The sequence below is a fragment of the Rattus norvegicus genome, chromosome 8 (assembly GCF_021556685.1).
Source record: "Rattus norvegicus strain SHRSP/BbbUtx chromosome 8, alternate assembly SHRSP_T2T, whole genome shotgun sequence".
Classification (NCBI taxonomy): Eukaryota; Metazoa; Chordata; class Mammalia; order Rodentia; family Muridae; genus Rattus; species Rattus norvegicus.
Window position 1 is genome coordinate 8,207,914 of NC_141541.1, and position 22,985 is coordinate 8,230,898.

The 22,985-nt window shown below is 36.7% G+C and overlaps 1 protein-coding gene across 6 annotated transcripts in view; it reads right to left on the reverse strand.

The window, feature by feature from the left end:
• Gria4 (glutamate ionotropic receptor AMPA type subunit 4) overlaps positions 1-13,886 on the reverse strand; it is a 454,905-nt gene extending 441,019 nt beyond the window's left edge. For 3 of the 6 annotated variants that reach the window (NM_017263.2, NM_001113184.1, NM_001113185.1), the window contains 3 exon segments: positions 11,433-11,591; positions 12,736-12,912; positions 13,526-13,886. In NM_017263.2, coding sequence (NP_058959.2) covers positions 11,433-11,591; positions 12,736-12,823 — 247 coding nt within the window. In that variant the 5' untranslated portion in view covers positions 12,824-12,912; positions 13,526-13,886. 6 annotated transcript variants of the gene reach the window in all.
• Between the last annotated feature and the right edge of the window lie 9,099 nt (positions 13,887-22,985).

Genomic DNA, 22,985 nt, shown 5'->3' on the forward strand with positions numbered 1-22,985 from the left:
CCTATCCATGTATGCAGATTCTTATTGATGCCACACTAACTCAGGAACTGTATGAGGTGTGCTTGTATTAGTTAACAACAGGTTTAACAACACCCTTTTCTTTGGAAGTTTTTATTCTTGTGAGAAACACAGATTGCAAAATGTAAAACATTTTGAAATAATACTTAAAGATTGTGACAAGTTCAGGTAGTTATTAGGTTGATATTCTAGTAGAGAGTAAGTAGAATTGTGGTTTAGGGCAGATAGTAGGTAGCATTTCTGAAGCAGTCACACTTACTCTGAATCTTGAAGGTTTATAAAAACTTCTTTAAGCAAAAAGCTGGATAGGGGTTTCCTGAAAAGGAGCTTAAAAAGTACGAAGACCATAAAAAAAAAAAAACCAGAAGAGTAGGCCAATGAACTGAAGAATACAAAAGGACAAGGAAAAGCTACAGGTGGTCTTTGAGTTGTAAATTCAGATGGACACTTTTGATTCTGGTATACAAAGTAGATGGAGAGGCTTAGGAGAAGAATCCATGGGTAAAGCATGCGGATATTAATTTGAATCAGTTGCACACTACCTCAAGGTAGTGGCACATGTCTCTCCTATGGAGATGGGAGCAGAAGTAGGAGATTCCCCATAAATTTGCAATTCAACTAGCCTGGGAGATATTTCTGTTAACAGCAAAAATCTTGTTAGACCCAATGTCAAGACCCATACCTAAGGTAGTCCTCTTACTTCTACACACATGCTTGGAAGATACAACATACAGACCATACATGTATTAGTTAACATAAACACACACACACACAGACATACATACAGACAGAGACACACACACAGAGACACACACACACACACACAACACCTGAATATTGTACATGATGTCAACAGTGTAGAAACCGGTGATTAATGATGAAAGTCATAATGGAACATCACTGAGTGGGACATGGTTGGTGGCATGAAGAAGGTGAAAATATTTGTGATATATTTTGAGTGTAGAAGCAAGAGGATTTGGTCAGATGGCAAGTGAGATTCATAAAAAGAAGTTAAAATCAAGAAAGCATTTAGATAAGGTGTACACTATATGGCAAACATGTCTGATGCAGCCATATAACCCTCACACCTGTTGGAAGAGGAGAAACAAATGACAAGGACACAGAGAGGAGTTTCCCTGAAGACAAAGCATAGACAGTGAACCCAGGATCTCCTTGCTTAAAAAACAAAGTAAATCTTGGATTGATGAGGCTGTTTAAAGGTTTTAACATAACAAATAGCTTATCCAAATAACAATACATACTCATGTTTATGAAGGAAATAGATCTCAAGTCAAGTAGATCTCTTAGGAATATTAAGTTTAAAAGCATGAATACCTAGAAAAAAGAGAATATCTTATTGTGGGCTTTAAGAATAGAAATGTTTCTTAGAATCATAACACAAAGCCCAGAAGTAAAAAAAAAAAAAAACAAACAAAAAAAAAACAAATGACACATATATTTGAGAAATACAAACGTTGAATGTCTATATGAAGGAAGACCTTTGTCATGAGGCTAAGGCTGAATGAAATTGGAATACCTGATGTGCAACATAACTGCTCAGAGTTAATAGAATGTAAAAATATTTTTCTAAAGAAAAAAGTCATGGACTGTCAAAGGAAAAGACCAGACAGTTCACAAAAAAGAAGTAAACAAAGCTTTTAAGCATTGTGCAATTTTCCTTCTCACTATTTAAAAAAATATGCAAATTAAAGTAGCAATTGGATGTCATTTTCACCTCTCAGGATGAGTGAACATTCAAGAGACTAATAATGGCCTGTGTGAGCAAGTCAGAGAAAACAACTATTCTCACATACTTGATGTTCGAAATTTGTATAGCATTTGTTAAAGGAGAAAATCTGACCATATCAATTAAAGGCACAAATCTATATAATTTGACATAGTGATTTCACTGCCAGGAGTTGCTGCGATGCTATAGGAGTGTTCATGCTGGTTCACAGTCACAATGCTGGTGGTGAAATTAAAATGTGGAAATAGCCTACATGCTGCCCCTGAGGACCTGAGTGTGCTGAGCCTTTAAGATACTGAAACATTTAAAAATTCATAAACATGTGTTAGCTTTAAATAAAAATATGAAAAGTGAATATAACCCAGGACATGATATATTTAAATTTACTGAAGACAAAGCTATATTTTAGAATAAGCACCTGCATAATCAGAGTGAGTCACACTGACTAGCTCAGTGTACATATTTTCTACATTTGAAAAATAGGGTATATTATAAAAAGGAGGTAAACATCTCAAATCTTCTCTCCATATAATTTCTAGTATATCACTGAGTGTTTTGTTGAGGATATAGTAGTTTCCTCAGGTGAGATTATATGATGGTACTTGAAAAACTCACCACTTCACACTTAGGTCAATATTCCTTAACTATTACCCCTTGTTTATTTACAATTAGAAAACATGTCAGTGACAACCATGGAGAGCTTGCCTGATAGATAAGAACAGTTTAAAGTACTTTATTAGAGAAATTAATCATGGTTCTTCATATTACTAAATGAAACAATTCACCTTTAGAAGTATGTAGGCTTACCAAGTAACAGAGCATCTTTCCCTAAGTGCCTAACAGTTGAGTCATTTGATTATGTTTTATGCATATTGGCACTTGTTAGAGAAAGTTGTGAATATGAAGTAATAGGAGCTTCAATTGTCAACAGTGAGACTTCTGAAGTCTTTGCTCTATATTTCAAGTCTCATAGAAGAATCAATGTGTGAAGTAAAATACTGGGCATTCTTGCTAACACAATGGAAATTCATTAAAAATAAATTCTTGATATTTACACTAAATTCTAAGAAATTCGTAGTCACACATGCTGAAGGTCACCTTGTTAGTTTGAGATTGAAAAAGGTACTGTAGCAAGAATAGCTCTCAGATAGATAATACAGTGGTTTAGAGAAATCACCTTAAAGTCTGACAGCAATGATGCTTCCTGGCTTTGGGAAATGTTTCTTTTTTTTTTTTTTTTTTTTTATTAACTTGAGTATTTCTTATATACATTTCGAGTGTTATTCCCTTTCCCGGTTTCCGGGCAAACATCCCCCTCCCCCCTCCCCTTCCTTATGGGTGTTCCCCTCCCAACCCTCCCCCCATTGCCGCCCTCCCCCCATAGACTAGTTCACTGTGGGTTCAGTCTTAGCAGGACCCAGGGCTTCCCCTTCCACTGGTGCTCTTACTAGGATAGGGAAATGTTTCTTAAGTGTTTAAATGTTCTTCTGCTATAAAATAATGAAAAGCTATTTTTACTTTTTATAGTTGTATAAAAATTAAAGTAACAAAAGAGCTGAAGCCTCCTGTAATAGCTCTTTAATATCATGATTATTATCATCAGGGGCCAAATAAGTTTCAGAGAACAGGGAATCCTCAGCATTGATTTTAGTAAACTATTCAGACACCAAAGACCAAGAGACAATTAGATTTAATCCTTTGTAAGTCACCAATGACTTTCAAAAACACATTGTTTCCAGAAGTGGTGATTATAAAGAAAAAGATAAATCCTTTTAAAAAAAAAGAAAAAACAGAAGGAGCAGATACAAAATAAGCAGTGCTTTATCATAAGGAAAGCACTTAAAGACTTTAAGATTTCAGTGGGAGAGTCAGAGAGTGAAAACAAAGACATCCCCTTTGAGGAAATTTACCTATGCTCCCCATTGGGTAAGAATAGAGACAGTTTGCATAGAAAGATTTTAGGCTGGCATCAAGGATAAAAATCTAATCTCATTTCAGAAAAGTAAAGATGAAGAACAGCTTACCTATGTTGTAGAAGGTTCCTTGATAGTCGTAGTACTTGGACTCTTGTGTGACTAAAAATTCATTGAGAGAAGTTGCTCAAACACTGAAGACTATCTCTTTGCAAATGTATACACATGCTGATGCACTAACCACACAATTTTGTAAAGTAGGCAAATTCTTTTTCCTCCTTCAATCCATTGTAAAGTAATCATGCATAGAAAGTTTCCTCTCTTAGGACTGAGAAGTAGAACCTTGGATTTGTGTATGTTAAACAGCTCTCTGTGAGATCAAAAAACATTTCTATGAAGTATCAAAAATACATAAAACATATATACATATGTATATATATATATACATAAATATGTATATATATAATCTTTCTAAAACCTAAGTAAAAATACAAGTACATTGAAATATTAAGATTGACTCTGTAAAATGTTCATTATAAATGAAAAATTAACTGAATTCTAAAGGCAAGTGAATTTTTCTTCCACTCATCTTATTGCTGTTAATAAACATTGCAACTTGGTAGCTATGCTCTTGTGCTGATAGATGAAGGAGCTGAGTGTTAAGTAACTTACCCTTTCTTATTTTGCAAACTCAAACTCTCTTCTTCAAAAGCCTGTTAATTTCCCATTCCTACCTCTAATTAAAATGTAAGAATGGTCTTGAACAACATACCAAGGAAACTATATATTAGTGGAACATCTGTGTGGTTATTAAAGGAAACTTTGTAAATTTTTTCTTGTTTCAAAATACAAATGAATACACTAGAGAGAAGAGATAAAACAAACTACTAAGGGTGTGACAGTTTGCTTTACAGTTCATGATTCATGCCTTCAACAAAGCTAGTCCTCCTTACTTGAAGTATTCCCCCACTTTTCCTTCCAAACTCTCTGATTCATTTTCCTTCAACCTTTTTTTGCTTGGCCCTTTCTCTCCTCACTTTGGAAGTATTGAATCATTTGGGGATAGAAGCTCCATAGTCCTTTCCTGCTGTGTTCCCTCTATGGCTGTGGTCTCCACTAACTGTGTCTGCTCTTACTGGAACTGAGGTGAAGACCTCCACTAGTGTTCAATATTCTATTCTGCATATTCCTTGGATGGTTTCATCAGCTCAAAATCAAATCAGTACACATGAAGTGCACCTTCTTCATCCAAAACTCTGTCGATGTACCTACTCTGTTCATTAGTCAATATCACCAGTAAACCCTTTTCCTCTAAGGACATAGATGTTAGCTACCAATCTTTACTCTTGCCACACTTTTCTGCCACCCTCACACACAGACCTAGCCAATCAGTAACTCCTGACAAACATTCTGTCTTTGGGAACATGTGGGTTTTCCTCTCTCCTGGTGCTTCTTCTACTTTAATCTTGAACATCCATTACTATAAATTGCATCAGTCTGACATTTAACTAGTGGGGCTTCCATTTTCCATTATTTACCCTTCCAAAATATTTTCTTCTGCCACCATACTGCTCTTTGTAAATGCAAATTTGATCACGGCAGTTCAAATAACTTAGGAGTCCTCTTTTGCCTTCCATGGGGGTCTCCTTGCAACAGCTATAGATGTTCTGCAAATCCACAAAGCTTTGTGCCTTAGTACACGTGCTCCTCTGATGCTTTTCTTACTCCTCCCAGTCCAAACGAGCTTTGAAAGACCTGGCTTCCTGTAACTGCACTGTTCCTTCTTCTTCAGATGACTCAGTGAGAAGTTCAAACGAAACCTTGATTAGACACCATCACGAAATGTGCCAAGCTGGGTGGGCTTACCATTCCTGTGTTTTTATGTGTCATAGCAAAAAGCTTTCCCTTCACAGTACTTTTTCTTGCTTTGTCGTGATTTATACTGGACCTGACCTGTCTCTTTCACCTGTAGTAGAAGCTCATAAAGATATCAGCTACTATTAAAATGTTTTGTATTCTGAGTTTCTTGCAACGTATCTTAGGTAGAATTTTTCTTCCTGAATATTTAATGAATAAATGGACATATCCATTATTTAATCTCATAAATAAATAGATGGATTCTTTACCTAATATAATTTTATTCTTTGCTCCATCATTCATTGCCATATGATTAATGAATTGTGCAGAACTCCCTTGCTCTATTTTCTTCAAAATATAGCAATTAGGGAAAGGATAAATGGAAATTTTTTTCTTCTGTCCAATTTGAGCAATCTCAATACAGATGTGTTATTTGCCATAACCTTGTGACTTCCTGGTAATTTTGTTGGAGTGATACATGGAAGACCTGAAAAAAGAACCTACAAATCTCTGACAAGCAAAGAAACTACTTTGAGTCAGAAAATATGAAGCTAAAGTGTAAGTAAGGCCTGTCTTCTCAGACTGTTTAATGTAATTGATTTGGGGCAAATTAAATCATGTTATGTGAAAGCAGTCCTAAAACTAGAGCAGGGTCCGTCTCAGAATGTAAAGTAACACTTCATTTACAATTTGCCTTTAACAGCCACAAAGATGATGAAATTCCTCTGTATGTAAGATATAAATAAATGACTCATTGATAGATAGGCAGATGGGTAACAGACAAAATGATTTCTCATCAGAAGTGAACATACTTTTCCTCTTCCCAAAATAAACAGAACTTAACAAAACAACAATTTGGGGGAAAGTAAAGTTTTCTACAGATTGTGAAAATTTCACAAATTTTCATGTAACCACTCTGAAATATATTAATTATAATATTATGTCATTTACAAAAGATATAACTGAAACAATGAGACTCAAAATTTTGTCATTAATCTTAAAATAGAAGATAGCAGACATCTAGAAGATATCATGACATAGAAGATATCATGAGACTAAAAAAATACTTAAATCAATGTAGGTTCTTTCTATCAATTCAAACTACAAAAGCCAAATGAATCACAACCTGGTATCCAATTTTTCTAAAACCAAATGCAAGCACACTTAATTATATTGTCTATTTTATATTTTCCTTTTGAAGGATAAAACTTTATCTCTGGCTTATTTAGGATTATTACTGCAGCCTAAAGCAGTCTCTTATGAGACCTGATATTCCCAAAGTGAAGAGCAAGCAATAATATTCAAGCATTGTTGAATTTGACCCCAGACTTGATAGTAGGGCACCCTTAACCTCAATGTGCTTTTACTAATGTATAAGAGGGAACTCATATGAAGCATACTGTAAGTAATTTCATATTCTCTGTAGATTTAAATAAACTAAAAAGCTATATTTTATGTATCTTATTACTTTTACCGTTGCCCATGAATATTTCAAGTTTGTGAGTAAATTGTCTAACAGAAGAAGTTAGATTTACCTATGATAAAAGAATAGACATGAACAGATGGATCTCTGTAAGTTCAAGGCCAACCTAGTCTACAGAATGAGTTCCAGGACAGCCATGGCTACCCAGAGAAACCCTGTTTTCAAAAGCAAAAAAAACAAAAACAAAAAAGAAAAAGAAAAAAAAAAGAAAGGGAGTGAGTGGTGTCAGGTGTGGTGGCACACACCTCTCATGCCAGCACTTAGGGCTGAGGCAGTAAGCTCATGAATTATACTTTAGCATGTGTACAAGAGTTTTATCCTATCTCAAAACCAATCTATTTTTTCAGTTATTATAGTGTAATATAAAATTCTTCATTGTACTTTCTCTGTCATCATCTGACAAACAATTGGGCAGACAGTGTAGGCAGAGAAGTAGAACAAAATAAGGACACTATTAGAAAATAGGTAAACAAAAATACCAATCAGCCAGTCCTCTCAAGAGATTGTGAAAGTGGGAATCAGTCTAGAACTGTATAACTGTCTTTGATATTTTGTATCTGGTTTATCATCTGATTCTCAATGTCCATTTTTCAGTTAAAGCATCATCCCATACACAAGATGTAGGTAGGTGATATCACAGAGGCTGATTCATCAATTGATTGATCACTTGTTTTTATAGATAATTTAAATTCACATATAACGTCTCAAATATTTCTGTATTTTAAAAGTTTTGGTGACAGACAAGTTTAATAGTTTGTTTACTAGATTTAGTAAAATTTAGCAAACTTATTCTCCAGATATATTGAAAAAATATCTGCAAACTTAGACTGTTTAAAGTTGTATCAAGTGTTTTGTAAGAACATCATCAATGATTTTACAAATAGAGCTATATTGATACTTATACAAAATACATTATTTAAAGATTATAATTAACAAACACGGAGAATATTGTGTACATAATTCTGAAATATGTTTTCATCATCTTACGTGCTTTTTATGGATCACAAAAATGAAATAATGGGCATGTTCAATAACACTAAATGTTTGAGTAAATGTGCTACTTATTTTATTTTTTGTTATTGAAAATGGTTAAAATTTTATTATCTGTATATCTAATTTTCTTTATAACATCTAGTGAAATTTGACCTTCTATCAATACAAATACTTAAGAATGAAAAGCAATAATTGAATTTAAATACTGCTGAAGATGAGAATGCGACCCCCGTTGAAGGATTCAGAGAAAGGATTGACAGATCTTGAAGGGGCTTGAGACCCCATATGAACAACAATGCCAACCAACCAGAGCTTCCAGGGACTAAGCCACTACCCAAAGACTATACATGGACTGACCCTGGGCTCCAACTGCATAGGTAGCAATGAATAGCCTAGTAAGAGCACCAGTGGAAGGGGAAGCCCTGGGTCCTGCCAAGCCTGAATCCCCAGTGAATGTGATTGTAGGGGGGAGGTTGGTAATGGGGGTAGGATGGGGAGGGGAACACCCATATAGAAGGGGAGGGGGAGAGGTTAAGGGAATGATGGCCTGGAAACCCGGAAAGGTAATAACAATTGAAATGTAAATAAGAAATACCCAATTTAATAAAGATGGAGAAAAAATAGTGCTGAAGATAAAATATGGCTAACAATAAGATTAGTGCTTCCTCCAGCAATATAGTATTTATACCCCCCAAATTTTTCTGTTTGAATTAATCATGTCCAGTTTTATAAGCTGATGAACTCTATACATTTAGTAATTCCGTGAGAAACAGTCTTTTTAGAAGACAAATTTTGGTCCTGATAATCAGCATTAGATTATGTCTTTTCAACAGGTAATCAACATGTCTTATTCTTAACTTTCTTCTTTGTGTAAGTATAGTTTGCATAAAAGAAATTAAATATACCTTGGCTAATATTCCTTAGTCACACAGAGAAGAAACTGCAAGTTGATAAAGATCCAGTATGAGGACACTACAACTAAAATAATAGAGTGTAACAAGTAATATTATTTATATTTATTCCAAAATTACAAGTTTGAAAATCAGTCTTTGTCATTACATAGAAAGAATTTCATGTTAAATTTCCAAACTACTAAACTTCAAGGTCAAATTTTTTCCTTTTGTACTAAAAGGCATAAAGTTTGACAAATTATGTTGACATATAATTACTGCTTAGAATTTACCTGTAACTACAATGGAATCATATGTGTATATGCTTTGGATCACTTTATTCAACAAGCATCAACTACCTGACCCACATTCTCCACCATCTAAAGGGCATTTGTTGTAGTCATTTATCAAGAATAAATATTCCTTTTTACTCTAGAAAACATTTTTGCTTATTTATAATTTGCTTATAAACATCTAAACAGAACCAATTGTGTATGAATGTGAAAAACATCAAATTGTCAACACTGTGTGAAACTTGGTCATATCTAAAGTTACTAGTTTTAGTTCCCTTAATCTTTGCCGGAAGGAAGAACATCCTCTCTCTCATACTTTTAAAGTTCTATTATCATGCAGCCAGTTGCCACATTCTCAATTTACCATTGCTTCGTCACTACCACTCCATTCATGCATTTTGTGTTACATAACTAAAATACTTCTAGTTAAAATGATACTAAGTGAGGTTAACTGATGGTCTGGACAGAGAGAAAGTTTAAAAGCTGAATGGTTTTTGTGCAACCATTGCAGAGTTTAAGAAGTTAATTTGTGAAAACAAATCACAGTTTTCTATAACACTTAAGAAACTCATTCAAAATTAAATGATACTATTCAAATGTAATATATGGTGGACGATCTATCCTCAAATACATTTGGACAATAAATTAGTTTTCAAGCTGGTAACATTTTGACAAAATCTTAGGAACATCATGAGATAAATATAAAATAAGAACAAATAAATAAATAAATAAATAAATAAATAAATAAATAAATAAAAGCAACCACTCCTTAAAGAGAATGCTTCAAGTAGAATTGTATGAAATGTTGATATATCCTTTAATAATTGGCATGTGCTGAAAATAACTCATAAAATTTATAGATAAGCCTTCACAAACCTAGCTATAATTCACACACATTTTGGCTTAAAATAGCCCCCCTCCCTTTCCTTTAATATTAGCTTTATCATCAAGTAAAACAAAGAAGTAGTTTTTACCAAGTAGAATTCGTGACAAAAACAAAACAAAACAAAATAAAAGAAACAAACAAAAAAACCAACCTAATTAGAATATTTTGAAAAACTGTCAAAAGTGTCAACACCTGCAGGAAATTGAGTTCTAAAATGTAGTAGTAAACAGAGCTCCAAAATAAAGAATCATCCTGTTATCTGGTAAATGAAATAATGACCACAAATATGAATGCAAACACTGTAGTTCATAAAATAGATAACTTTCTTTGCTTAAACCCATTTTCTGTTACACTTCTTCCTTTGTCAGTTTATTTTCTTGTCCTAACAAATTTCAATTGAAAGATTTTCAAATGGTGCAATATAAACAAAGCATATGCCATTTTATGGAGGAACCATTTCTACATATCTCAGATAATCCAGAAACATTGTAATGCAGAAGTAGATATGCACAGCAAACTGAGGAAGCATCTGAAACATGCCCACACTTAAAGAACCCATAGCCAGCGCAGTACCATTGACGGATTCCATCTTACTGTTTTACATTAATGCAGTTAGCTAGATTTCTCCCCCACAACAAGTCCCATAGAAACTTGATCAGGAACATCTCTACAACTGTTCCCTGTAGCATTCTGTGGGGGTCACACATTTAGTTTCATTATGTGTGAGATTCAGCTGGGTTGGTTTTAGAATCCAGGTAGACCAGAAACAATAATGACAGGCAATAGGACATCCATTAAGATATCAAGAGACATGTACAACCTCAAACCTAAAGGCAGAGCAATGACATCACTGGATCTTATGTAGTATCTACTGGCTGACTTAAATGTATTTTCTACATCATCACTCTGGCATCCTCATCATGGCTTTTGCTACCGGGAAAAGCATGTGTCTTCTTTAAAAGCAAGAAAGGCACTTACTTCAGTGAAAAATCAAGAAGGAAAACCCAAAAGGATGGATTAAAACTGAGTACAGTTTTCACTAGCATTCAGAAGACAGGAACAATATTAAATGTTACAGGAGAATTCAGCTTATGTTATCTAGGCAGAAAAAGTAAAAAGCAGAAAGGGAAAAAAGGAAGAGGGAGAGAGGGAGGGAGAAAGGGAAGGCAGAAGAGAAGGAAGCATAGGAAGGAAGGAGATTAAACCTTCTAAACTTTAATTTGTTTCCATCATCACTGTTGGAATCTGGATTTTTTTCTAGAAAATTCTTGATAGAATCCCACTAAGATAGAAATCCCACTAAGCTCATTTTAGTTCTCTTCCAATTTAGCTGTAAGTTGTATTTTACTTACAGGCGTTTGTCACAGCAAAACTGTTGGCAGTCTCAATGTTGTCCACATGAGGTACCAAATTGAAAGGAGCTTCCGATGCATTGGGGCTGGTGTTATGAAGAAAGATTGCCAGTCTAAAAGCAGTGTATTCCTGGTCTGTGTTTCGGATGAAGAGACCACCTATGAAAGACAGCGGGAAACATCCATTCAATGATTCCGGTTTTAAATATTACACCTAGCCCCAGGATTCTCAAATGTATCTCCAACTACAAGCAAACATAATTAAGGAGCTCATTTGCCATATCATAGGGGCTGCCTTTTGTCCCTGCAGTGCATGCTTAATGTTTTAGTCTTCAGGGCATTTCAGCCTTTTCTTGCTTCAATTTGTCATGATCACAATGACCTCTGAGACCATTTAGTGTGTCTTGCTTTCTTTTCCTTGTCCTCTTTAGAATTTCCGCATCACATCATTTTATTAGGACATCTCTCTCCAGTAGAGAATATGCAGATGAACAGAGAAGAAATTTCCACCAAAATATAGGACCAGAACGAAGGAATGTGAAGGCACACAGGAGAGCAGGTTTAGAAGAGGGAGAACTTAGTTTAGCCCCTGATTTTGTGTACCTGGCCCAGTTGGTTCGGTTTTGTGCACAGTACACACACATACAAATGATGCAGTGTTTGAGGTTGGGCTGGGCTGGAAGAAATTCAATAGCCGAGTCCCAGACTGGATAGGAGACTGGTAAGCATGGTGGAGGAAGGGAGGGCGAGAAATGGGGCGTGGGGGGGATATGGAAGAACAGAAGCTTAAGTCAAAAGCAAAATAAAACCAATGAAGGCTCCTTGAAACAGGTCTAACTTTTGAATCTGCCAACTGGCAAGGCAACAAGGCAAGAGGTAAGGGCAGAAAACGCCTTTCTCCCCAGTCTCCTTCTGTAACAGCGACAATGCTGCAGCTAGCAGAAAAGCAAGAAGTGGGTTTAAAAAGAAAAAAACGAAAACCGAAAAAAAAAATAAAACTCGGTATTTCCTCTTGATCTACGAAAACGCGTTTAAAAGAAATGTACTATAAGATACAATCAAAGTCCATGAAGATTTGTTTGTTTATTGTTTTCTCTTTCCCTCAACTTCTTTCATTTCTACTGTAACCTACCGTAGAGCAAGAAGGAGCTTGAGTCAGAGTTGGGCGTGCTAGCCTTCGTCTATCTGAACTTGCACCGAGAAGATCTGGTTGTAAAGGGAAGTCGCCTCCGTAGGATTCCTTATCTCCAACTCATTTACCTCACTTCAGCCACACGCACCTTTCCCCAGCTACTCTTCTTACCTATTTGAACGCTGCTTGGAAAGGCTCCCATGGCGAGTCCCCAAAATCCAGAAAACAACAAGACAATCTGCCTGCAAATAATCCTCATCTTCTTTGCTCCTCTCTCTGGCGCGCTCTCTTTTCTCTTTCTCTCAGTCTTGCTAAAGGCTTTTCAGAGAGGCATTGAAGACGATGGCGCTAAAATTCAAAGAAAGAGAGAGACAGGGAGAGAGGGAGAGAGGGGATGAGAGAGAGAGAGAGAGAGAGAGAGAGAGAGAGAGAGAGAGAGAGAGAGAGAGAGAGAGAGAGAGGGAGAGGGAGAGGGAGAGGGAGAGGGAGAGAGGGAGAGAGGGAGAGAGGGAGAGGGAGAGAGAAACGAGAAAGAAAAAGAGAAAGGTTTGTGTGCTTTGAGGTTATGACAGCTTCCCCTCAACAATCCATCGCCAGCTGCCAGATGTTTCCCGCAGTCTCCATAGCCCTGGGGGAGGTATTTTGTCCTGCTGATAATGTTCATGCAGAAGATGGTGGTGGCGGGTCTAGCTGCAGCTCTGCTCACAGGGATGAGACATGCGCTCTGTCTGTGGCTCACTTGCGCTCCCCTGCTCACATCCACACCGACATGGGCCCCACACGCGCTCCGCAGCTGGCAGCCGATCGGCGACCCAGCTACACTATCCTGAGCGCCTCCCAAGCCTCGGTACCAGAGCGCGCACTCCCACTACCGGCCCCTCGCCTCTCGCCCCTTGTCCTTTGCTCCTTGGTCCTCGCCAGCCCCCCACCCCACCCCCTCTTTCCCCAAGCGGGTACTCACCAGATCGCCCAGGTTTTCTGGGAGGCTCTGGTGCGAGTCCACAGACAGAGGATTTTGCGTACACTCCAGTATCTGATCCCCTTTCTCCTATCTTTGCCTGTTTGCAGAGGGACCGGCTCTGGAGGTGGGCACCCCTCTCCAGAACCACTCTTTTTCTTTTTATGCCCTCCAAATCGCCTTTGGCTTCTTGGTTGCGCTTGGCAGGAAACTAGCCCGGGGGGCCGGGTATGCCAGCCCGGATCCCGGGCTGGGGGGTTGGAGAGGAAGTTAGCACCTCCCCATGGTCTCAGTCCCCTGCCGCATCCTTGCAGGCTTGAGGGAGGACAGGCTGCCTCCCGGCTCCTAGCTCTTTCCACTCAGCCTAGACCAGCCTTGCCCGCTTCTGTCATTGGGTTGCGCGCCCTCGCGCGCGCGAGCGCGCACGAGGGGGAACTCTATTCCTTGCTGCAGCTGCAGCTGCAGCAAAGATTTCTCACCAGCAAATAGCCAGGGAATCTGCAAAGCCCTTGACTGTAATGGATGCCGGAAAGGAAAGGTGTTCAGCGAAGGAGAGGAGCAAAGAGGGGACCAAGGCAGCCCCGGGGTTGATGAGGATGGGGTCCAGGAGGGAAGAAATGGAGGAGGTAAGGGTGGTGAAAGTCAGCGAAGTTTACACATAGTAGAAAAGGGAGGTGTGTGTTAGGTGGTGGACAAGGGAGAGAGAAATCAGAGACCTCTAATACATGTTCTTTAAAGGGCACTAAGCAGAATCAGGAATTAACATTGAGAAGCATAAACGTAAAAAAGCACTTGAAGGCTGCAATTTATTTCTACTCAGTGATTCACCCAACAGGATGCTCTTTCCTGCAGTGTGTGTGTGTGCCATGTGTGTGCCTGTGTGTGTGTGTGTGTGTGTGTGTGTGTGTGTGTGTCTGTTGTGGTGAGTGTATTTTGTGTGTTGTTGTGTGTGTGTTCATACACATCTCCTTTGCTTGTGGGTTTGGAAAACTCACTCTACTCGAAGTTACCTCTAAGAAGACATGCCTTTTGCAGACCATGTCAGCAAGTTAGTTCGAGTTTATCCAAGAAAGTGAAAACGAATTACCCTAGGGTTTTAGGAATATTGTCACTTTGTTCACAGAGTCCCCTTTAAAATTGTCATTTCATTGGCTGTCACTTTATGGGAAGAGGCTGGGACACCTCCAAAGGAGGTGATTGTAGTACCTGTAGACAACGTGGAAGATAGCTTTCTAATGTCCTGTATATGTTTTGAAATTTCCCAATACAAAATAATATGTCATGTCGTAAGGAGAGATGACAATAACCTGAGTCTTCAATAATGTTCTTTAAAGGACAGGGGGGAAGGCCAGGAGACCTCAACCCTACTTAAAAACTATAGACAACTGAGGAGAACTGGGAGTAAGAGAGATTGGCTTCCCACAGAATAACACACCAATCGGTTGTCTTCTGGCAAACAGATAGCTCTGAAAATATACATAAAAGTAATATTACATGGACTGAACAGGTTTATGTTTATCGAGAGAGAGAGAGAGAGAGAGAGAGAGAGAGAGAGAGAGAGAGAGAGAGAGAGAGAGAGCGCTGTGGGATGTTTGAGGGAAGACATGGAAGGGAGACGTAGTAATTAGAGTACAATCTGAAAAATGAACAAAAAGAAGTTAAAGAAAGTGGAATAGCAACTCTCATCATATTTTTAAGAGAATAAAGAAAGTGCTTGAGTGTGTCTGATATAATGTGTAAAAGGGAAGGTGATGGCTTATGTCAAATTGTAGCAAGAGCACTACCTGGTAAAAATCTTCTTCAAACATGTGTTACCTTTATCTCTTCAGGTTACCTTTCTTCTCCTTGTTTCATTTCATTAAAATTGAATAGCATCCAGGCATATATGTTTATTTGGTTTTGAGTGATATTTATGATTTATTAACATAACTGGTATGACAAATAGCTAATTTATATATTTATCACCTCAGTATTTCTCATTTTTGTTTTGAGAACATTTGATATTTGCTTTTATGATTTTGAATTCACATGCATGTAGTCAAAAGGAAAAACTTCAATATTGTTGGTGGGATACAATTCACTGTGGCCATTGCAGTAAACTCAGTGAAGATTCCTCAAGCAACTAGAAATTGAACTCCCATATCTTACATGTCTTTTTGTTACATATGACCAGTGACCTGCTTTGTAGTTTGGAGCAGATATTTTAAAACTTTTGCTAAAACTCCAGAATGTTCTTCTGTTTCCTCAATTCTTAGTTTGCTTTTAAAATCACATCTTTAAAAAAATAATTCCATATCCGCATTCGTGTTACATCTCAGCACAGATTGTAATGACAAAACCAACCAAATTCTAAGTAATTGGATTGCACAAATCATATATTGTCATTTTCGTTTATGAGGCTTTAGTCTTGCACAACAGGGATTTGAAATGTTTTCTTTTTCATCTTTTCTGTGTGAAACCTAAGGCTGAAAACAATAGTATTCTACTTCTGTTATAAGAGATAATAAAATAAGCTGCTCAAAATTTATTCTGGGTTGAAATTAAATTAAAATTTCAAACATACTAAATAGTTCAAGTTACCTTCTACTTTGATCACTTTCGGTCCTTGCTGATGAGCAGAGGTGATCACTGACTTTTCTCAAACCTGAAAAGCTGAAGCATTCACAAGTTTTAACAGGGGCACTGAGTAGGATGGATGGAGGACTGGCTTTTTATTCTTTATAGAGCTGTCACACAAATTAGTAAGCCTGTAGGTACATTCTTTTTTTTTTATCTTTATTAAATTGGGTATTTCTTATTTACATTTCAAATGTTATTCTCTTTGGTTTCCAGTCCAACATCCCCCTAATCCCTCCCCCTCCCCTTCTTTATTGGTGTTCCCCTCCCCATCCTCCCCCCATTGCCGCCCTCCCCCCAACAATCACATTCACTGGGGGTTCAGTCTTAGCAGGATCCAGGGCTTCCCCTCCCACTGGTGCTCTTACTAGGATATTCATTGCTACCTATGAGGTCAGAGTCCACAGTCAGTCCATGTATAGTCTTTAGGTAGTGGCTTAGTCCCTGGAAGCTCTGGTTGCTTGGCATTATTGTTCATAAGGGATCTCTAGCCCCTTCAAGCTCTTCCAGTTCTTTCTCTGATTCCTTCAACGGGGTCCCATTCTCAGTTCAGTGGTTTGCTGCTGGCATTCGCCTCTGTGTTTGCTGTATTCTGGCTGTGTCTCTCAGGAGAGATGTACATCCGGTTCCTGTCAGCCTGCCCTTCTTCGCTTCATCCATCTTGTCTAATTGGATGGCTGTATATGTATGGGCCACATGTGGGGTAGGCTCTGAATGGGTGTTCCTTTTGTGCCTGTTTTAATATTTTCCCCTCTATTCCCTGCCAAGGGTATTCTTGTTCCCCTTTTAAAGAAGGAGTGAAGCATTCACATTTTTATCATCTATCTTGAGTTTCATTTGTTCTAGGCATCTAGGGTAATTCAAGCATTTGGGCTAATAGCCACTTATCACTGCGTGCATACCATGTGTGTTTTTCTGTGATTGGGTTACCTCACTCAGGGTGATATTTTCCAGTTCCAACCATTTGCCTACGAATTTCATGAAGTCATTGTTTTTGATAGCTGAGTAATATTCCATTGTGTGGATATACCACATTTTCTGTATCCATTCCTCTGTTGAAGGGCATCTGGGTTCTTTCAAACTTCTGGCTATTAAAAATAAGGCTGCTATGAACATAGTGGAGCACGTGTCTTTTTTATATGTTGGGACATCTTTTGGGTATTTGTCCAAGAGAGGTATAGCTGGATCCTCAGGCAGTTCAATGTCCAATTTTCTGAGGAACCTCCAGACTGATTTCCAGAATGGTTGTACCAGTCTGCAATCCCAGCAACAATGGAGGAGTGTTCCTCTTTCTCCACATCCTCGCCAGCATCTGCTGTCACCGGAGTTTTTGATCTTAGCCATTCTCACTGGTGTGAGGTGAAATCTCAGGATTGTTTTGATTTGCATTTCCCTTATGACTAAAGATGTTGAACATTTCTTTAGGTGTTTCTCAGCCATTCGGCATTCCTCAGCTGTGAATTCTTTGTGTAGCTCTGAATCCCATTTTTTTAATAGGGTTATTTGTCTCCCTGCCGTCTAACTTCTTGGGTTCTTTGTATATTTTGGATATAAGGCCTCTATCTGTTGTAGGATTGGTAAAGATCTTTTCCCAATCTGTTGGTTGCCATTTTGTCCTAACCACAGTGTCCTTTGCCTTACAGTTTTGCTTTGCAGTTTTATGCAATCCCATTTGTTGATTCTTGATCTTAGAGCATAAGCCATTGGTGTTTTGTTCAGGAAATTTTTTCCAGTGCCCATGTGTTCGAGATGCTGCCCTAGTTTTTCTTCAGTTAGTTTGAGTGTATCTGGTTTGATGTGGAGGTCCTTGATCCACTTGGACTTAAGCTTTGTACAGGGTGATAAGCATGGTTTGATCTGCATTCTTCTACATGTTGACCTCCAGTTGAACCAGCACCATTTGCCTAAAATGCTATCTTTTTTCCATTTGATGGTTTTGGCTCCTTTGTCAAAAATCAAGTGACCATAGGTGTGTGGGTTCATTTCTGGGTCTTCAATTCTGTTCCATTGGTCTATCTGTCTGTCTCTGTACCAATACCATGCAGTTTTTATCACTATTGCTCTGTAATACTGTTTGAGTTCAGGGATAGTGATTCCCCCTGAAGTCCTTTTATTGTTGAGGATAGTTTTAGCTATCCTGGGATTTTTGTTATTCCAGATGAATTTGCAAATTGTTCTCTCTAACTCTTTGAAGAAATGGATTGTTATTTTGATGGGGATTGCATTGAATCTGTAGATCGCTTTTGGTAAAATGGCCATTTTTACTATATTAATCCTGCCAATCCATGAGCATGGGAGATCTTTCCATCTTCTGAGGTCTTCTTCAATTTCTTTCTTCAGAGTCTTGAAGTTCTTATTGTACAGATCTTTTACTTGCTTGGTTAAAGTCACACCGAGGTACTTTATATTATTTGGGTCTATTATGAAGGGTATCGTTTCCCTAATTTCATTCTCGGCTTGTTTCTCTTTTGTGTAGAGGAAGGCTACTGATTTATTTGAGTTAATTTTATATCCAGCCACTTGGCTGAAGTTGTTTATCAGCTTTAGTAGTTCTCTGGTGGAACTTTTGTGATTTTTTTAATTTATTTTTATTAGATATATTTCTTTATTTACATTTGAGACTCATTTCTCAGATGACTCTGGCCTGTGTCAGTTGAAAGTTAGAAGTAACTCCTTGTCAGATTAACACACAGCATGTGATTTTTAACCATAACTCTTCATTCCTTCCGTAAGGCATGCCTACAAGTAAGACTGAGACTCCTTTCTCAGAAAACTCTAAGCTATTTCAACAGTAAAAGTTAATCAGGAGAGACAGAAATCTGTTTTAGAAATTGTAAATTTAAAGCTTACAGAGTTTAAGTAGCTAGCTAACCACACAGTATTAGAAGTATAGCAGGCTGGGTTGGATCTCAGTGATAGATTTCCCAGCTTCCATGAGAATCTGTGTTTATTTTTAGAGAGCTTCTCTAACCTATATGAGGCTCTGTGTTTGATAACTAGTATTAAAAAAGAAAAGGAGAAAGGCAAGTAAAGAAAATGAAATAGAAGAGATAAATAGTAGAAAATGAAAATTATCTGGATGCTATATACATGACTTTGTATGTGTGTGTAAAATCAGATACTTTCCTTTGCTTAAATTATACTTTTCTTGATTCTGATTTAAATAGAAGTTTAAATAATAAAGATGAGAAAAACCAGTATATTTGTTTTTTTGAAGAAACTTTAGCAATGTGACAATGTAATTGCTAGAGTAATAATTACTTATGACAGTTTTACTAAATCAAAATATTTGCTTTATTGCCAAGGAAAAAATATGAAAAAAAAATAAAGAGATAAAAAAATTTCTAACTATCCAAACTAGTTCATTTGTCCTATTATTAATATTAATGCATCCTAATTTGTTGGATTCAAATCTTATCCTGAGTATCCCACCACTGTCCACTGCTCCTATTCTTTTTCTACCTTCATCTTTAATACCTAAGAAGATTGAATTGTACGTATTTAATCACACTGCATCCTTTTCTTGAAAATACCCTTGGCTGTGACTGAATGGATTTTGAGTAGTCCTTTTAGCTAAAATAATACTTCAGAGGAGTGATTCCTTCAGTTTCAAGATGGTTCTGCCTACAAAGTCTTCAGGCTTCTGGGCAGTGTTGTATGATGAGCCTTTTTTATTCTCATATATTGTCCACTGCAAATTACATTCACCACAAATGAAAATGTTCAGTAACTACTATCTATATATACATAATTCAAATAGATTTATTATTCAGTAAATTTATTTTATTTTAGAAGATTATGAAAGCTTGTGCTAATAAGAACACATGATTGCATGGATTATAGAACTCTATATTAAAGTAGATGCATAGCAAAAAATTTCTAGTAGTAATTTTTGGGGAAAGTTGCAATCACGTGTGATTTTTCATTTTGATAATTTTATCCTAAGCAATTAAGTTTGTTGTTCTAAGCATGATTTTTTGTTCACTGTTCTGCTGCTGTGAAAAAACACCATGACCAAGACAAGTCTTACAAAAGAAAGTATTTAACTGGAGGATAGCTTACAGTTTCAGAGAGTCAGTTCATAGTGACCATGGTGGGAAAGAGATAAGCATGGTGTTAGAGCAGTAAATGAGAGCTTTATGTCCTGATCCACAGGCAGCAGGCAGCAGACAGAGAGAAGGGGAGACTGGACCAGGACCTTTGAGTTCTCAAAGCCCATCCTAGTGACATACTTCTTCCAACATGTCCATAACTCTGAATCCTCTAATCTTCAAATAGTCCTACTCCCCAGTAACTGAGTACTGACATATATGAGTTTAAGAGGGCTAGTCTTATCGAACCCATCACAGTGATGGTTGTTTCAATGGCTTTTGAAGGCTTTAAAATCATTACATCAATCAATAATTAAAGATTTTTTTAAACAAACTAGTACATTTTAATCTGTTACACATAATTCCTTGTGGGTTATTTTATACAGATAGAGGATTTATTGTTTAAATATTAAAATGATACAGGAGCAATCTTTTACTAAAGCTTTACTGAATAAAAATGATTTATAACCACAGAAAGTAAAAATATCAGATATAAGTGAGGAGAATATTTCACAGCAAATGTATAGATTCATGCATAAATGAGAAAAGTGGGTTAATGAGGAAATAATAAGTACAAAACTGAACATGCCAAAATGCTTCTAGAAGCAAATGTTATTGTGGGCACATGGTCTTGATTGGAGATGTGTCTGGCCTCTTAGAGGCTTGAAGTGCCAGGGTTGGGGGATACCTGGGGAGGAACCCACCCAAACAAAGGAGAAGGGGAGGAAGCAAGGTTTGTGGGAGGGAGTGACTGGGAGAGGAGTATTGAGTGGAATATAAGCAAAATAAATTAAATGAAATTTAAGTAATCTTCAGGAAAATAGTTAAAGAGGGCATTAAATGGGCAAAGAAATATGAATATAAGGCAAGTGATAAAAAATGCCTTGAAGATGGGTTCTACACTTTTCAGTAGTAAATTGCAAACATTTTATATATTTTGTTGTTCTAGATTCACAGTATATAGGTATGGTGAAGTATATAGGTATATGGTCATAGGTATGGTGAAGCACACATGAAGTCTCAACACTGAAAAAGGAAAATGTATTTACCACCTCAATGAGGTACATGGTAAGATCATCTCAAAAATAGAAGTCATAAAACTTCAAACACAATGACAATAGCAAAATATACTCAGAGTCATGTAGTACGTGAGGTATACTGCAGAAAAAGATACACGATAAGAAGTATCACAATGTACCTTCTACTGCATGACAAACTTTAGCATCGCATAGAAATGAAAACAATATCTATTTTATTTTTATTGTATGTTTTAGCAAAATAAAAATTTACATTTACAGCAATATGTAAGCACTTGTGCTTATACATTACATAGAGATAGTTTTCTCAATATATTTAGACAGGGTTCCATGGAGATATTAAATCAAAAGGTTATAATAAAAATAATAACTGTTTTTTTGATAAATTAACAGTATTTATTATTTTATTGAAAACATGGTTGGCTTTACAAGATATTGCCCTGGGTAAAGACACTTTCAAGCTTAGTGTTTGATACATTGAAACTGTTTAGTAGAAATGGACTCCCTAATGTTATCATCTGACATACACATGTGCTCCATATACACAGAAGGCTGTATATACATGTACACACACACACACACACTCATGCAAAGAGACAAAGAGAAGAAGCACAAAAATTTTTAAAAGTACATTATTCTAAAATAATCCTATACTTTATTAATATAGCACCACATATATATATATACATATATATATTACTTATTTGCTTCAGTGATGGTTTTAATACCCATCAAAGCCAAACACTCACTGAAAGTTTTCTGTATTGTGTTTATCCAATAACCTTGATCGTTAATCCAATGTTTCTATGTTTAAATTGTCATTTAATTATTTTTACACTGATTTCCTGAATTCCTTGTCTTGGTTCTAGAAGAAAGTATGATCTTTTGAATATTATTGCTTTCATTTCTGGAGTGTATGTCTCTCATTATCAGACATGTTTTAAGTGACAAAATCATATGATAGACAAGTCACAAGAACTAATTTTCAGAATGACCTTTTCATTTCTGAAACAAGAGTTGTTTTTCCCAAAATGTGTCTAATGATAACTTACTACTTCCAGGAGGCTGGAAATTTAAAGAAGGTGTTTTCAGCGAATATTTTTAGTTTTTAACATCCAAGTCAGCTAACCCCAAATGTCATGCAACTTCTACTCCAGGAGAATATGGTGTGTCTTCTGGCTTCCATGGGTAGGTACTGCAATCATGTTCACTGACTTCTCTCAGAGATACATGTATATACAGAAATAAAAACACATGTAATTATGAAAGTATTGAAATAATTTTATCTATGTGCCTACTACTGAATGCATATAGACATAAAATTATTTGATACATCACTTTATATTTTAATGACATAATGACATATTTAGAACACTGAACTTAAAAAAAAGCTTGCCTGCAGTTTTAAGCACTTTGCCTTAGGTATAAAGTTCTCATAGCATTCTTTGTATTCAATGTATTTGGATTATTCTAGCATTAAATCTTGTTTGTAAAATTTACTTGATCTCTATCTTTAGCACACGATTGTCTATTCAATGACAAACTTTGTTTATAGATGTTGGTGATAAAAGTGTCACTCATTTATTGATAATCATTCACACGTTTCCAGAGTTATTAACTAATTCATCTTCCTTAGCTGACATCTGTAAAATGTCATAGCAGTAGGCATGCATTTTGGACTTAGTTTTTCTCTGTTTCCTTAAGGATGTATTCATGTAT